The sequence below is a fragment of the Drosophila suzukii genome, chromosome 2L (assembly GCF_043229965.1).
Source record: "Drosophila suzukii chromosome 2L, CBGP_Dsuzu_IsoJpt1.0, whole genome shotgun sequence".
In the NCBI taxonomy this organism is placed as follows: domain Eukaryota; kingdom Metazoa; phylum Arthropoda; class Insecta; order Diptera; family Drosophilidae; genus Drosophila; species Drosophila suzukii.
Window position 1 is genome coordinate 19,864,378 of NC_092080.1, and position 16,466 is coordinate 19,880,843.

Below are 16,466 nucleotides of genomic sequence, written 5' to 3' on the forward strand. Positions count from 1 at the left end.
GGTTCTTTTTTGTATGGCGACCCACATTTTACTTTTATTTTCGTTCCCAATTCGGAAATCATTCAAATATTGGTGATATAAAACTAAAAACCACTTACTGAAGAGGACCAACATGAGTTTTAATTTCAAGCAAATAGTTTCCATTTAAAATTTATTTTCATTGGCTTGTATTAAAATATTGTTCCATTTTTATTCTGAGTGAATTTGGGAACGCAAAGGTTTATCTCCATTGCACCTGCCTAATCCAATCTTATCGATTTTTGCCACTTAAGTGGCTAATCGTTATTGCTGATTAGCAGGGGGTAAAAACTACCTGGTGGTGTTCAACAATTAGTAGTTGCCATTTGATATTCGTGATGAGAGCTTCCTGTGTTATTTTTGTGACCCTTCTGTGTCTCTCCTTGGGCTCCGCCAAGCTTTTCGATGATGAGCTGCGCGAACTGACGGAGTTCCTGCGTTTGCAGATGCGATGTGGTTATCCGGCCAGAGGGGTTCCAATTTTGGCCCCGGCTCAGATAGCTTACCAGGAAATCGCTATACGAACCGAGAACTTTGGGTAATAAAAACAATATTTTAATATTTATTTTGGGAATTGATCCTAACATGCCAAATATTAACCCACAGTTGTAATGGAAACTTTACTGAACTGATCCTCGAGGGTCTAGATGGCTACGAGTTTTCCAAGCTGGAATGGAGCAACATTTTGAATACCATTAAGTTCGATATGAACTTCCCCAAGATTTCCCTAAAGAGCTCAAACTATAAACTAAATCTCCTGGCTCGTCTGTTTGGAGGTGACTTCTCTCTGTGGGGCGATGGTGTCTTTAATCTGGAGCTGATCAACTTCCGAGCTTACGGCAGCTTCGTCATTCGTCCAAAGTCGGCCACCAGTGGGGTGTACGTAAAAAGCTGGAAGGTTAACTGGGAGTTGGAGGAGGCCAAGTCCCAGACCACGGGCTTTATGAACAGTCGCTTGTACACTAAATTTATCAACGATCTGATCAAGGAATATCTAGACATCTTGATCAACGAAAACCCCACGGAAGTTTCCCAGTTTATGGAGGAGCTCATTGTGCCGCCGATGAACTTAGTGCTGGAAAATGTTGCCTGGTATGAGATTACCGCTATCATTTTGGGCTTGGTCGATGGAATTCTGCCGGTGGAGGCAATCTGCTGAAGTGCTGCCGTCGAGGAAGTCGACTGCCAGGTGTTCAAAGTGTTTAGATGTGAATAAAAAACTTAGACAACAGATGATAACAAATTAATGGGAATTACGTGTGGTCTTTTTGGTTTTTACCAGGTTCTACATATATTTAAGAAAGCAAGTCTTTTAATTAAATATTGCTGAACTTCTCTATTTGATCGAGGTTCGATCGAGGATTTGGTTCGAGGTTTACTAAAATATTTTTAAGGGGTTCTACATAGCTTATAGGAATCAAATCTTTAAATTACAAATTTCAAACTTTTTTTGTACTCTTAGTTTCAAACTGAACAATCTTTTTATTAGCTCGCTCACTAATTATAATAAAGTACTAATAAATCATTTTTTCTTAAACTCTCTTTGCAGGTAAGCTCGATTAGATTTCCCGTTTATTGGCAGTGAGTACATAAAATATTACCGGCCTTCATCATAGGTTCCTATTTTTGGGGGACCTCCATTTGGTGTTATAATCGTTTGAACCATAAATTAGTGTTGATCTTTGTGCGTTGAGGGGAGGCGAAAGCAAAGTCCATAATCGGATTGGGAAATGTGGAAAAACGCTGCCGAGCAGCACCAGCAGGACATCTCAATCGCCGGGCTCGAACCGAAGCACGAGTCCTGTCGCAGCAGGACATCGACGGGTGGTCCTGCGAGTTTCGGTCCAACACTTTCTAGGCTCAGATTTGCGAGTGGCTTTGCCAGCAGCTGTTTTTATTGTCTCACTGTCTCTCACTTTTTATATCCTTTTACAGATTTCGTTGAGATTATTTTTTAGATTTCGGTTTAATGTCATCATTTGTTGTTAATTAGTTCAGAGTGCTGTCGAGCATCTCCTTGATCTCTGGGCCTCTCAAAAACTCTATTTTATTCCAAACTCTTCGGCTTTCTTTCACCGCAATGAAATTCGTTTTGGCTCATTTCATTTGCAATTTACGAGCCATCTTTCTTCCATACATTTTCCTATTTCGGTGCACACCTTGCGTCTCCTCAAGAGAGATTGTCATAATGCAAAAATAAACAAAAAGCCGTTGTGGGTTTTTGTCACGAGTACGTGCTCAGTGCCCATCTGTGAGATATCCTGCTGTTTGTGGCATTGTCTAGAAGGAAGTTTTACGACCTACCGGACAGTCTGTTGCATTGTGCATTGTCCTTGCCGACTAACAGACTTTTTGGCCGCAATCCGAACCCAAGGAAGCCAAGCCATTCGAAAGAGCGAAAAGTGCCTAGGAAAAGGAAACCCACCCAACCCCATCCATTTGTTGACATTTACGAGGCAATTTTCCAAAAGCCATTAAATTCTTTTAGCTGAATGTACCGCCAACCCACCGACTTCCCCGGGCATCTCGTTGGCCTAGTTTGATTAGCCTCGATTTGTGTATGACCACAAAAAATCTACTGAACTCATCTCATCCTCAATGGGAGACTTAAGTGTGGGTTTTTGCATATGCCATAGGCTCCCTGGGTGGCTGCTTGAGGATCTCAGCTGGAGGTATGAATATGTTCTCAAAGGATCTCAAGCATCCATTATTGGCACCCCACAAGGGATAGAATTCATGAGTTGCTCTTTGTTTGTAGTGTTTTTAAGATTTCCTTCTTTAACATAAAACTAAATAAAATGTTTTAATGTTATCAAGCTTTAATCTTATATCCCTAAAGTATTTCTTTATTTCTTAAAGTCCCGCTTAGAATGAATTAAATATATTATTAAAGATCATAAAGTACTTGTTGAATTGTTAGTTTAACTTTTTAATTAGTTTATTTTTCCTTAGCTTTTTGGGCTCTTTTAAATGTGTATGATAATTAGCTGGAATCCCTTTCATAGTTTCATCTTGCCTTTTAAACCAACCCTTCGAAGCGAGTTTAACCTCTTAACTGGCTCATAAAATCCCCTCTTTGAAGTTGCCCACTTCTTTGGATCCCACCTTAGAGCAACTTTAATTGCCTACGCTTGTTTTTGGGCTTTCTGAGGGCTTTTAGGCCTCAGCTCACCTGCTACCACCAGTTCTGCCACAAGGCTAATTGAAAGAGCGGAGGCAAAGCTTTGCTTTTCATTTTCCACACTGGTGAAAGACGTAAATATTTGCATTCTTGGCAACCCCTTTGCGCCAAGGATTGAGTGCCAGAAATTGGGGTTAATTTAAAATTTATGATGCACTGAATTGTTGAGCACTCGAATTAGGCTTCATTAGAAAGCCAATTCTGAAGGGGGAAATAAATCATAGACAGTCGAGCCGAACGAGATAAGATACAAAATGGGTTACGACAAAGGTCGGGCCTCCATATGCTATAGTCTTTTGTTTACTTAAAGAAGCTGACGTCGTTGTGTTCCCTCTTGTTGCGCATTAAATGGGTTTTAATTTGAAACGTAGTAAGTTCGCGACTTTCCTCGTCCTTTGGCCCTTTATCGCGGCAATTGTCCTGGCCAAGTCAACGATGAAAACGAGATGAGAAAATTCAAAATACCCAGCGCAGAGATTCGCTGTAATTGAGCATCGCAATTTCCTGAAAGTCGCACGCGAAGAAAAGGTGCGCTGTCCTGTAAATGAACAACCGCCACCGTAAAAAAAGAAAAATAAGAAATATATGGGAGCAGAAAGGATGCGGCAGAAGGTTGTGCAAGGATGCGGCTCAGTTTCGTGCGCTTTACTTTTTATTTTTTCAATTAAGGTTGACATGCCCCTGTGTGTACTCATCTCGAATTTGTTTCATGTGCCAAGTCAAGCTGAAAATTGCGCATTTGCCGCGAGTTGCAGATGGGTTGCCATGGAACTTCGTCCTGGAGGCCTGTCCAAAGTTTTGCCTAACAGGATTACATCCTCTACTTGCAGTCTGTTCCTCGAAACCTGCCTGTCTCGTCTGCAACTTGGGCTTATCTCCTTGTTTAAGTCCCACCTCACTCGCTCTCCTGAGACGATGGGAGTGATGGGAATCAATCAATTTGTTGCTCTGCTGGTTGCACTAATTGAGAAATTCCTTGAAAGTGGGATTGGGAGGGGCTTAATGAATAAATCACCAAACAGGAGTGCAAGTTAACGAGGCCTAATATTCAGTTTCCTTTAGTTTCACTATCATTAAAGTAGTCCCTTGCGAACTAACTGGAAAAATTGGTAAAGAAATATCTAAAAAAACAGTCTTAAAATTAAGGTTAATATATAAACTGATTTTAAAGCATACCTATACCATTATTTGTTAATTCCTTGAAAGAAAAGAAAATTGCATCTAATGTTTTATCCTGCTTTATTTCAAAACCTTAAATGCCATGTATCAATGTAACATTTAGTTATCCATTCTCGTTACTGAACCATGTATTTTTATATCGAATTCTTATCAGTGTACCGTATCACTTTCATATCTGCTGGTATCGCTAATGAAGCCAGCCCACATGTGCGTAGCTTTACTCTTTCGCACTCCGCCGATCCATCAATCAATCAATCAGTGATTTCAATTGCACTCCTTAATCCTCGCCTGGCATGCACAAGGAGGCACTCGCAAACACTGAATATGACTTATTAGCATTTTGACAGCTGTCAAACCAAGAAATGCAGACACTTGCAGTTGGCTGCGATTGTGATTCTATGTGTATACCGTTTCTATATCCGAATCAGATCTCGAGCAAGCTGCTAGATTAACATGACAAAGGGGGAGGTGTCCTGCCGTTCTCCTTTCGGGTCCTACCACCATCTGAACTTCCAGCAATGGGCAGCTGTTGCAGGGCAAACTCTCGTATCTTTGATGTGACACTTTTGTCAAATGTTTACACCTTTAACCCTTTGGCGCCATTGTCTTACGGGACCTGGGGTTAAGACCTTCGAATTTGAAAATGCTACAAAATACAAACTGTGTTCGAATTGTTTACATTGCTTTGTTACTTTTATGTTTCATTAGGGGCATTTGTTAGGATTTTATGGGACCCATAAAGCAACTTGCGATTATAATTGTTGAATGTGAATGGTATGCAGAGCAGCAGTATGAGTATCCTTTAGTTGATTTCAGTGGCAGAAATTTAAAAAAGTATCTAACATTTTGCTGCATAAATCATTTTTGCATCGTCAATTTATTATTTTGGGTATTAATAGTATTTTTGTGAAAACCAACGTCCCTAAGCGAATTCTGTATTCATTTGCAATACCACGCAACCATGACGAAATAGAGTTGTCCTCGCATGTCAGCAGCTATGGCAACAATCTCAAATCCAGCCCGAGTCATTCATCAAAATTATGTCAAATCATGCAAGCGGCTGTTAAAAAATTCCCAAAAATTCTCCATGAGGATAAACAAAAATTTGTAGAAAAAAAGAAAGCCAAAATGCTAATGAAAATCAATGCAAAAGTGCACAAATATTCGTGCAACCGCCAAGACATCAGTTCCATCAGCCACGGCGCATGCGCAGCTGCCTCGGGACGACCGGGCACACCGCACACATGAAGCTGTCATGTTTCTGGGCAGGACTCACCGCAGTCATCCTCATCCCCATCGCCATCCTCGTTCGACAGACAACAATTACAATATCCCTCCGCCCAACTGCAACGTCATTCCTTGTCCATCATATTTTCCTTGCGGCTGCCTTCAGCTGATTTGCATTTTTAATCTCATAAGGATGTGCTGCCAGGCATTGTCCTTCGAATTGTGATGTATTTTTTTTTCCACCGTGCGGTTACTCAAGCTGCAAGCCAAGATGGAAAAAAATATCTAAGACAGCCAGGAAAGAAAAAGAAAAAATCAGCCCCCTGGTAGGGTCTTCCTTCCTGATCTACATATGTTTAATCCTGGATTTCTGACACGACAGACGAATAGCTGTCCGTCCTGCCCGGGATTGTGTGAGAGTGTCTGTAATCCTCGCTGTCTTGGGACGCCTCATCCCGTCACGTTACGCTTGAATAATTAGACGTAATTAAAGTTCCTTTCACTACACGATTCTCAGTTTAGCTTTCGTGTTGTCGGGATTAGGAGTCAAGCCGATTCCTTGCCAGCATCTAATGTTTGCCGACAGATCCTGCGGATGATGAGGAAGTACGTACATGGCATCGGAATCACATGTGCGAGGTGTGAAGGGAAGTTTGAGCATCGAATTTAATTGCATTTTGTTTGGGTAAACAGTTCATTGAATAAATTGCCCTTTGTACTTTTTAAAAGATTCAAATTGATTCGACTATTCAAGAAAGGATGTTTCATTTACTTTTTTATTAAGGACTTAGAAGAGAGAAACTCATCTTTCAAATTTTAAATTAATAAGCATTGATTTAGTTGATACCAAAAAGTATGTCAATTAATATTATTATCAAGTTTCCTATTTTTTAAGTTTACTGTTACATTTTTGAATCTCCTTAAAATATATTTAGATATATGATCTATACCCTTTACCCACATTGATACGACTAATTGCGCTCCCTAAGGACCCGTTAATTCTCTCGATCTCAGATATTTCTTGTGGTTGTGGTTGATTACTCATTTCACCATCAGATTTGCGGAGTTTAACTTTGTATTGTGTCACTGGAGTTTCCATTATGAGCGAGTAGTCTTTAAGGGTTTTTGTATTCTTTTGCGGCTGCTTATATCTGATCCGATTACGCTTCGCCCAAGACAAAACGGTAATCGATCTGTTTTATCTCTCCAGGGGGATGACGGCAATCCAAAAGAAGGGAAATAAATCATACAAAACTTAACAAAATCGATCGGCGAGATGACAACAGAAATTATGTGAAAGTAATTTCTTAGATGAGAGCACACTGATAAAAGACGCAATAAAACCAGACTAAGAAACAAAAAGAATCGGTAAAAAACGAAAGACAGCTCAAAAATATGGAAACTGTTCTCGAAAGTCATCAAACTTCGATCAATTTGCGGTTTCCGATATGATTTATTCGTAACGGTTCGGTGGTTTGCACTTGAGTGCTGAACTCCTTGCCCAGGACCAACGATCATTAATCATCCTTCATGTGTCGAGTTTCTGGCTAATGATGGTGATCTTTTTTTTTTTGGCACTAATGGAGTGGACAGGCAGGCAAAAAATGTTCGAACACAGATCAGGATGTGTCAATGGCCCAGACCATTAATGAGCAAATTTTGGTCAATGGACTGAACTTACATTTATTGGGTTCATAGTTTAGTGTGGATTTGATCCTCATTAATCACGCAATGAGGGCTATAGTATTGGAAATTTGAAAGAATGGTTTTGGATTTTATTGTTAGATTATGTAGGACGGAAGATGGAAATTTAAACGAAAATAAATATCCTACATTATGCATATTGTTTAAAATACCAGGGAATATTAAATTATATTAAAGATTAATTTATAATACATTTTAAAGTAAAATACAATTCATAATAGTGGGTTTTCCAATAAATTACCATCTATATATGCACACCCTAAAAGATATCTTACCTAACCCTTCCGTATTACCACAAATTACGATAACTCATACCTATCATGAGGTCCCAAAGTGTAAATATTCCGCCTCTAGATCAGATCTCAGTTATTATGCATTTGAGATCGACGAAGTTTGCTCAAATCGACTGGGTGGAGTTGTCGCTCTTTACCTATTAATGTGCAGATCCTTAGAGCGTTTAGCCGTAGGAAGTCCTGAAAAACGCTCTTGGGTTCAAGTTTTTTCGTCTTATCCCCCTCTTAACCCTCGGCGACCGCCAACTGTGCGAGGGCACAATTATTAGCACTTAGGCGACACATTCAGGCCTACTCTTCATCCTGCGGCCCTGTTGCCGGGATGCTCCTTCCTCCACCGATCCTGTTCCGGTTCTGGAATCCAGTTCCTCTGCCCGCGAGGGGGCACAACCCTTAAGGCAGCCGCACAAGTGTCGATGACACTTGGAGGGATTTTTTCGGTTGCCGCTCACCGCAGCCATTGCAACGTTGCGCGTTGGGCAAAAGGTAAAGGGGTTTTCGTCCTGGCACGTCCTGGCAAACACTTAAGCCAAAGTTAAACGCTTCGAGTGCTGTATTTTTGTTTTTGTTTGCATGTTTGTTTCCCCCTTAGCTTGCTCTGTTTTCTTCAATATACTCTATATAGGTATATATTCTTTTTTCTTAAGCCACAGCAGGAGATGTCCTCGTCCTTTGGTTGGGTATTCCGCTTTTTTTTTTTTGTGTCGTTGCTGAGCCAAAACCTAAATCAATACGAACTCCGTTTTAATTCGCTTAAATTGCCGGCAGGACATCCCAGGGATGCTGCTTTGTGCGAAATCCCGAAAGGATTGCCCTGCTTCCTTCGGCTCTGCGATTGTTTGCCCCGCTGTTGTCACAGCTCTAAGCGCTTTAATTTTGATTGCATTCGATTTGTTGCTGCTCTTGTTTTCGGCTACCCGTTCCCCCGAATGTTTGCACAACTCTTTGACAAATTCACAGGCTCACTGGTCTCGGGATAGGGATTGGGACCGGGGATCCCCTTCCACCGGCTCTCACATCCTTCGGCATCCTTGGCCTGCGCCTTCGGGCGATTTTCGCAATCTTCTGGCGGGCCCAACAGAAGGAAAAGGATTAACTATTTAGGTTTTTATGTCCGTGTCAAGGAAGAAGTCTGCCTCTGGATTCCCTCCCGGCAGTTCCTGTTCCTAGTCGTCCTGACAACGACTGCAGTTGAGGCTGCAAATGTTTTGCCATTTCGCAACGAGCTCATTTCATTTACCATTCTCTTCGTCCCATTTTGTTTTTTTGGAGTCTTAAAAACTGCAGTTGTGCCTGTGTGATGGACAGCTTACCATGGGTTTGTTGGGAATGTTCTGTTAAGAGCCTATTTTGGGGGTTTTATAGAAAGCATTCAAGTTGGATTTTGTGGGTTTCTGCAGGCCACAATAGTTCTTAAGTTCTGAAAATAGTCAGTACTCTTTCTGTGAAGATAAGAAGAAATTAACTAAATTTATTCATGAAATTCAAGAAAAGAACAACGAATAAAAGCTGAAAATCTTCACAAGAATAAAGGACTTTTGTCTAGATTATTCTGTTCCAAAGCGCCATTTGTTCAGCCATTTCTGGGTTTGAAAAATTCCATTTGTTTTTATTTTTATAAATCCATGACTGTAGTAAAAGGCACTTTTCAACAAGTAACCAGTCCCTTAATAACTTAGTACTAACCTTACCCAAGTCTGCTTCTAAAGCAATCAAAGTCTTGCTTGAAAACTAAGACTTTACCATACTTTACGATCTTCGCACCCTCTGCGCATAGAAAAATGGCAGAGCTATACGCCCAATTATATCAAATCGATCGTCACAGATCATCAAACTGATCTAAGCCAATTACACAGACAGCTGAGTGAGTTCGGGATATTGTGACTGTCTCGTAAATCAGTGGAGAAGGTGTGAGATGAGGGACAAAAGCCCAGACGCATTTAAGCTAATTTGTTCTGACGTCGCCTGCGACGTGACGGGATTTCTGATTCCGTATTCCGGAGATGGGAGATGGTGGATGGAAGAGTTCCATCCTTTATGTGTGTCAGGGCATTGTGAGTTGCGCTTTGAACAGGCGACAGTTTTGCGAAAACAAACCGCCGACCCACTTTGGCTCACAATGGATATACAGCAGGATGCAGGATAAAGAGGAGCATCTCTGCATCGGCATCAATGTAGAGCAAAACTCATTTAGTGGCTGCTGCCGTTGATGTTGATGCTGATGTGTTTACTGTGTTATCCTTTTTATGCAGTCGGTAAACGGGGGCAGAGCCCACTTCTGGACCAGGGAACATAATGGAGGAGCTGCACAGCACATGGCGATTTCTCATTTGGCACAGACGACATTCCATCAAATGTAGGGCGTTCCCTGGAAGGGGAAACTGTCGCACATTGTTGCCTTTTGCCGCTGATAGATTACGCCTGCCGCAGGACATTCGAGCAGCGCTTCTGTGTGCGAGCAGGTGGCAAATCCCGGCCAGGATCCTAAGTCGCAGCACAAACCAAACGCTGACAGGCGACTAATTACTTGGCAGAGCAGAGCTAAAGGGATTTCAGCAGCATCAACAGGATCAAATTCCGAAAATGGCAAACGCAACGGAATTTCCCGCATTTGGACAAGTCCATGAATGACAGTCGTCGCATGTTGTTCTACCTTTTATTTTGAATTTTTTTTTTACTATTTTTAACACGGCCTACCTGCCAGGACATAAATCCTGGGCTGACATTCTGTCAACGTCAATGTGGAAAAACCTTTTGGTCCGCAACCGTAGGCCAAAATAGAGCACGCCCTGTTCTGGAAATTCGAAACGAAAAATTGCAAAGCCAAAAACATTGAATCGATTGGGTTTAATGGGGATTAAGAACTCGCCATAGATTAAAGGCCTCCAAACAAGGGAATTTTGGATAAATCTAATATGGAAAAATATAAATCAAATATTTGTATTATTAAACTCAAACTTATGTTACATAGTTTAGTGCACATTTCAATTTAACATCCTTAAAATCTATCCATATAATACTTTTTTAACTTATTGAAGCTCTATCATTATTAATGAAATAGTTAGTTATTATTGTACAATTTTAGTAAAACTTCTATAGCTAAAATACTTTTTTTAACCGCTTAAGGCTCTGTTACTGTTCCTATTCTTATTAGACTTTATAAGAAATCACTATACCGTACCTTACCATAATCTTTAAATTTTATAAGCCCTACAAAGAACATTAGCTCCTTGTTTGCATATTGCTCAAACTTCTGAACTACTTAGCGCCCTGTTTTGAACCCCTCATAAAGTTAATACAATCATTTCGATTCCCCCTGTCAAACTAATCCGAAATGCATGCAAATGAGACCGAAGTACAATTGACAAATGGCATTAGGCTTTGATGACCATTAAGTCCACTCAACGGTCAGTTGAGTAATCAATCAAACTCTCTGGATCCGACTTGTTCGTCAACCCCTCGTAACTTGGACATGACCGTTGGTCAACTGACTGCAACCCCGAAAAGCGTGCTGCACTTAAACTGTCTGCGCCTGCGCGTCGCCTAAAATCCCGCTCAGGATACGCGGCGCAGGACACGCGACTTGCTCAGTTCATTAAAATAAAATGCAAGCCTTGTAATGAGGAAAATGCGCCGTAATGAAATTAATGCGAGCACGCAAGGTCCGAAAAAAAAGTAGAGTTATGGCGAGGGTTATATGTATTACAGCGGACTTTAGAGCTATAGTGCATTGATAGGGGAGAGACTGGACTGCCCGCTGCTCAGGCATGTGCAGTGTTTCGCCGATCAGGAGTCGAAATGCCCATCATCCCTCCACTGAACCACCGAACCACTGGGCATTTGTCAAGTGCCGCGCTATTTTTTGCACCTTGACTCGAACGGCCCGCATAATTGGAACATTTTCGCTAAAAATGTTACCACTCAGCGTGCAGAAAGTGCACTCATTAGTTCTAGTTTGTTTAGCCAGGACAATGCTTCTGGCATATGTGTATGCAAAAAAAAAAAAAAGGGAATGAATATTATAAACGGGAGCATTGAGGATATTGCGGTCTATGTATGGAACGTGCCGGTTCTATGAAAATGTGGGCTTTGCCTATGAAAACCCAAAAAAATACTCCTAAATAATAAGCCCACACATAGGGCACGCGAAATATGGTGGCCAGCTTAGACAATCAAGGTGTCAAATAAAAATGTCAAGTTTATGGACCACGCGGCGATCGCCTCTAATCTGTCAACAAAGGTGAATCGAGGCATTTCCTGTTTCCCTCGGTGCGGAGATCAGATCAACCCCTTTTTGTGTGACTTGTGCCTGCGATTGTGAGTTTGTGTGTGTGTGGCTGTTGCGTGTCCTTGTTCCGGACCGACAGACTGACTTACTGACCGACGGACGGCAGGACACGGCGATACGCCGGGAGGAGGACAGGAGTCCTTTGGTCGGCTGTCATAATTAAAATATGACGCGTGTCTCGTGCGCAGGACAATTGCACCGCGGGTATGTTGGTATCGCTGTATCCTGGCAGTTGCCAGTGCATTCGACACGCAAGCCAACAGCAACAGAAGCCGCCTGCCGACCTGGTCAATGCTTCCAAATATGAATATGGAGAGGCAGACTTACATACACATCCTTTTCGGAGCTACGGGTCGGTCATTGTCCTGCAACTGGGACAACTGCAGCAAATCGCTTTTAGCATGCGCCAATTATACAGATTGTAAACGGAAATTGCCTCAAATCAAAGTTATTGCCTAGAAAATAGGTAAAGAAATTGTTCCTTTTTGTAAACGAAGCCGAAGAATGTCATGGATATATATAGATCCATATATATGCGGCAAGGGACAAAGTTGATTGCGGCAATTTAGATGTCGCCCGATTCGGCATACCAAAGGTAGAAGGTTCTGACAGCGGGGCTTGGATGGGTCATAATTGGAATTGCAAATGAGGTGTGATTCATGAAATATATACGACAGGGAAATGGACAGTTTAGCACTTCCAGAAAATCAATGGAAATTTTTTGAAAACTCAGATATATTGTTCGTACATTTCATAATCCCAAGCAAGTACGTTTCCGAATGATCATAAATTTTATGTTTTGGGGATCCCAAACTTCTTATGCGCAGGGATTACCCAATATTTATAATTATTCTCCCAACAAGTCACAAGCTTACAAGTTAGGACCTTCTATTTTATACAGACTGTACGTGACCGAACCACAAACATTAAATGTGGCTATCCCATTAAAGTATGCTCAAGCCATCTCCGGTTGGAGATGAGATAATGTTTTTTATGGCACACTTTTGGGACATAAACAATTAGTTTGCATAATGTGTGTTTTACTTTCCAATTGAGCAGGACAAAGAACCTCCTCGCTCTGGTCAACAGCAGCTGTAATAATCATAACAAACCCGAAATGGCCCATCCATGGCCTCATCTGCATAAGGTTTTTTATTCATCACTTTCACCGGCACTTTCCACACCAGCAGTCCAGAGATGAGATGCTTTCCGACCAGCAGCTGCCGACCCAAATACACATAACCTATAAGGTATAATCCAACCACCCAGACAAGCTCTTTGAAGTAGGTGACGTTTGGGCAAACATTGAAGGGAAACGGAGTGATGGAATCGGGTTGGACGGATGCTGGGCAGTTGTGATGATGGTTTTCCATATCTGCTCTGCGGTGGACATGAAATTTCATAACATCAAGATATGAGCTTTGAATTATCTCTGATAGCCCGAGGGGGATGAGCTGGGCGATGGAACGTGTCTCTTTGATAAGCAAAAAAAAAAGTAAAACGAAAAATAAATAATTCCGAGGCAAAAACGTGCACTGCATTTGATAAGGATAAGCTGTGAGTTAGGGGTGTTCCAACCCTTCCCTTTGCTAATGAGCACACTTGAGCGAGTCACGGCTGCATTGTTTGCCCAGTCCGCTAATGAAGAGCGTTTTGGTACTGGTACTGGTAGTTGGTACTCATACTGATATCCGTTTGCAGGACTTGCATTGTCCTTCGGCGACAAAAGCGACGCATGTCCATCAAGTTAAATCACACAAAACGACTGAGGGACTGAGCGGGGGTTGCTTCCTATTCAGGGCACCGAAATTGATTCCCAAAACCAGTACTCAACCCGCTCATCCAGTTGTCCTTTGTCCCGAACCCGGATCCTTACCCTAACTTTCAACCGGACAGCTTTAAATGATGTTTTTCTGTTGGTGTTGCTGCATTTTTAATGCCGTGTAAACTTTATTGTTTAATTGCCTTTTTTGTGGGTTTTTGTCCTCCCTTGGCGATTCCACTTTCAATTTCAATTATTTTAATTACGCCGCGAGGGAATTTGTGTGTTTCGTGGATATAATTAACTAATTTCGAGCGATTTGTCAGTGGAACCAGCAATTATGCATTAGGATGACTGGTCGAAAAAAGGACACGCGTCATGTGTCCCGCGGACTGTAGTCGGGAAAAACCTTTCTTGTGGTAGTTTTTCCTCCTCTTTTTTTAGGGGTAAAAGTATCAATTGCATGTCTTTTTTTTTAGTTTGGGATCTCTGTATCGCAAAACCTTATCGCATGTCCAAGAAGTCAACTGAAAAGCCGCAAGATGAATATCCTGGTATAGGGGGTTGCATAACATTCCTCAGATGTCCCGCAAGATCTTGACAGTGAAAAATTCTACGCAGAAATGATCCCCCGATCACAGCCCTCAATTCTCTCGGCTGTTTGATTGATTTGGCAAACAAATTTCGAACATTTTTGGCACAGAAAATTCCACTTTTTGGCTTGGGTTTTCGCATGAAAAATGGTTTTCCTTTTAGCAGAAATTGAAATTTCTTTTTTCGGGCAATTTGTTTGCAATTTTCATTGTTGATTTAGGTTACTGCGGTGTGGATACGGAAAAATGGAAAATCGGGAATGGATTTCTTCTTGAATGCCGGATATTGAATAATTTACTGTAATTTATTATAGCGCTAAGATATATTAGCTTCTCATGATTTAAATACATTTTTTTCTTTCTTTTTACAGGTAAGCTCGATTGCATCAATTACTTATTCAGAGACTCGATAATTTTTAGTCATCTCGTGACTCACATCACTTATAAGTTCACAATCAATTTTCTTAAATTCTGATATCATTGGATAAGCTGACTCAAAGGTTGTATTTATTGTGTGAAATCACCCATTATCCATTGACAATTTTACTAAGCAAAAAATCTCGTGTAGTTACATAAATTCTGTGGCAAAATTATATCCCAAGACAGCCGCAACAAATCCTCTGAGAACTTTGAAACAGAAAAAACTGAACAACTTGGGATACTTTTCTGCTCTGGTAATGCGATCATAAAACCGTCATCTGATCTCACAACACCACATAAAAAATCTAAAAGAAAAAAAGAGAATTCGCATCAAAACGTCAGAATCATTTCTTCAATATTAAATTTTGCACGCCATTTAAAAATTGCATCCCCAAGATTGCCAATTGCAACCTTGAAGATCTGCCAAAAAGGATTTGCCGTTCCACCCCTCAAAATTATTGGGCCAAAAAAATAATAAAAGAAGAACGGAATTCAATTTATGTTCAAAAATATTGGAAACATTTTTATTTGATCTTCTTTCTTGCGAAATTCGTACCCCTACTTAGTTCCTTTTCCCATTTGAACTTTGACCGTGTTCTGGAAAAGAAAAATCACTCGAGCGTGCCCTGATTTCGGGTTAGCCCACCAAGATCTGGTAGAGAAACACCCTAAAAACTATACATGTGAAATTTTAATTAATTTTCTTACGATCGACATTCGAACTGGGAACGTTTTGTTGCCTAAAAGTTGAAAAGAGAAAGGTCGTTCATATCAAAAGGATTGCTTATTTAATAGTTGATAGTAGATGTTTTACAGAATAAAAATATATTACCGTCAATTACAGTTGCCATAATAATAGACCCAATAAAGAAAATAAACAGTTCGAAGAACTAACGATTTACAACAATGACATTTATCCATAGAATCTTAGAATCTTAATCGAATTAAAATGGCTCACCCCCTGTGCTCTCTATGCATATTCATGAAACCCAATTCGTTAAACTCAATTACCATTGGCCATATTCAATTATCATATTCGCATCTAATTTTAGAAGCCTCTTTTGAAAACGAGTATGATGTATCGCATATCGCGTCTTACCCAATATACTTCGATATTTAGCCCACTAATGCCCTAAGCAAACAGTTTTTGAAAGATATTTCGCGGCCTGCAACAATTGTGATGCGTTACTTACAGAAATAAAATAAACAGAAAAAAAGTAAAAATACAAAACAAACACAAGGGCCACAACACAGCAGTCCCCCAGTTCTCCTCACCCACTGACCCTGAATAAGAATACAATTTATGGTCACCCCCTTTCCACACTGCCACTACATGATTTCAGTATTTCAGTTCAGTTGAGTTCAGTTTCTGGCAACTTGCGTCAGTTGTGCTCTTGCCGAATTTACGTATGTAAATAATTGAGTTCTGCATATGAAAGCGAAAATAATTTAATTGTTTTTAAGAAACGCAAAAATATAATACACTCACTTGCAATTTATAATTATATTTCTTGATATTTCGGCATGACTTGGCAGCGGTTCTCGTTTGTCCCCTCTTGGGAAAATTGCCGCGAGGCGAAAAGAAGAGCAAAAAAGCAAACGATGAAAATTATATTTAATATTTGAATGGAGTTTGGCACTTCAAAAGGGGAAGTGTAAGATAAATACCCTACGAGTTTTAGGATTCTTTACAAATTTGAAAGATTTGGGGATACTTTTGAGTCAACACTATGTTTGAATGGTAGCTAAAAATAGGTTTTCTAACTTAAATATATAGATATGATTTTTAGCACATATAATG

At 40.6% G+C, this 16,466-nt stretch overlaps 2 protein-coding genes and 1 long non-coding RNA gene across 3 annotated transcripts in view; 2 read left to right on the forward strand and 1 right to left on the reverse strand.

Annotated features, from left to right (window-relative positions):
* CenG1A (Centaurin gamma 1A) overlaps positions 1 to 16,466 on the forward strand; it is a 56,441-nt gene that overhangs the window by 13,883 nt on the left and 26,092 nt on the right. The window lies entirely within an intron of this gene.
* LOC108016257 (uncharacterized) lies at positions 323 to 1,265 on the forward strand. The gene is made up of 2 exons (XM_017082882.4): positions 323 to 556; positions 625 to 1,265. Exons 1-2 carry the CDS (start codon positions 357 to 359, stop codon positions 1,175 to 1,177), a joined length of 753 nt encoding a protein of 250 aa, XP_016938371.3. The 5' UTR covers positions 323 to 356; the 3' UTR covers positions 1,178 to 1,265.
* On the reverse strand, positions 5,200 to 8,322 carry LOC139352317 (uncharacterized). Its single transcript, XR_011603644.1, has 3 exons — positions 7,740 to 8,322; positions 5,655 to 6,194; positions 5,200 to 5,438 (listed from the first exon to the last, which is right to left on the reverse strand). It is a non-coding gene; the product is annotated as an uncharacterized lncRNA (long non-coding RNA).

Bases quoted from the DNA above. Each gene is read 5' to 3' on its own strand.
- LOC108016257 (XM_017082882.4), top strand. From the start codon at position 357: ATGAGAGCTTCCTGTGTTATTTTTGTGACCCTTCTGTGTCTCTCCTTG. The intron at 557-624 runs GTAATAAAAACA...ATTAACCCACAG, and splicing joins ATACGAACCGAGAACTTTGG to TTGTAATGGAAACTTTACTG.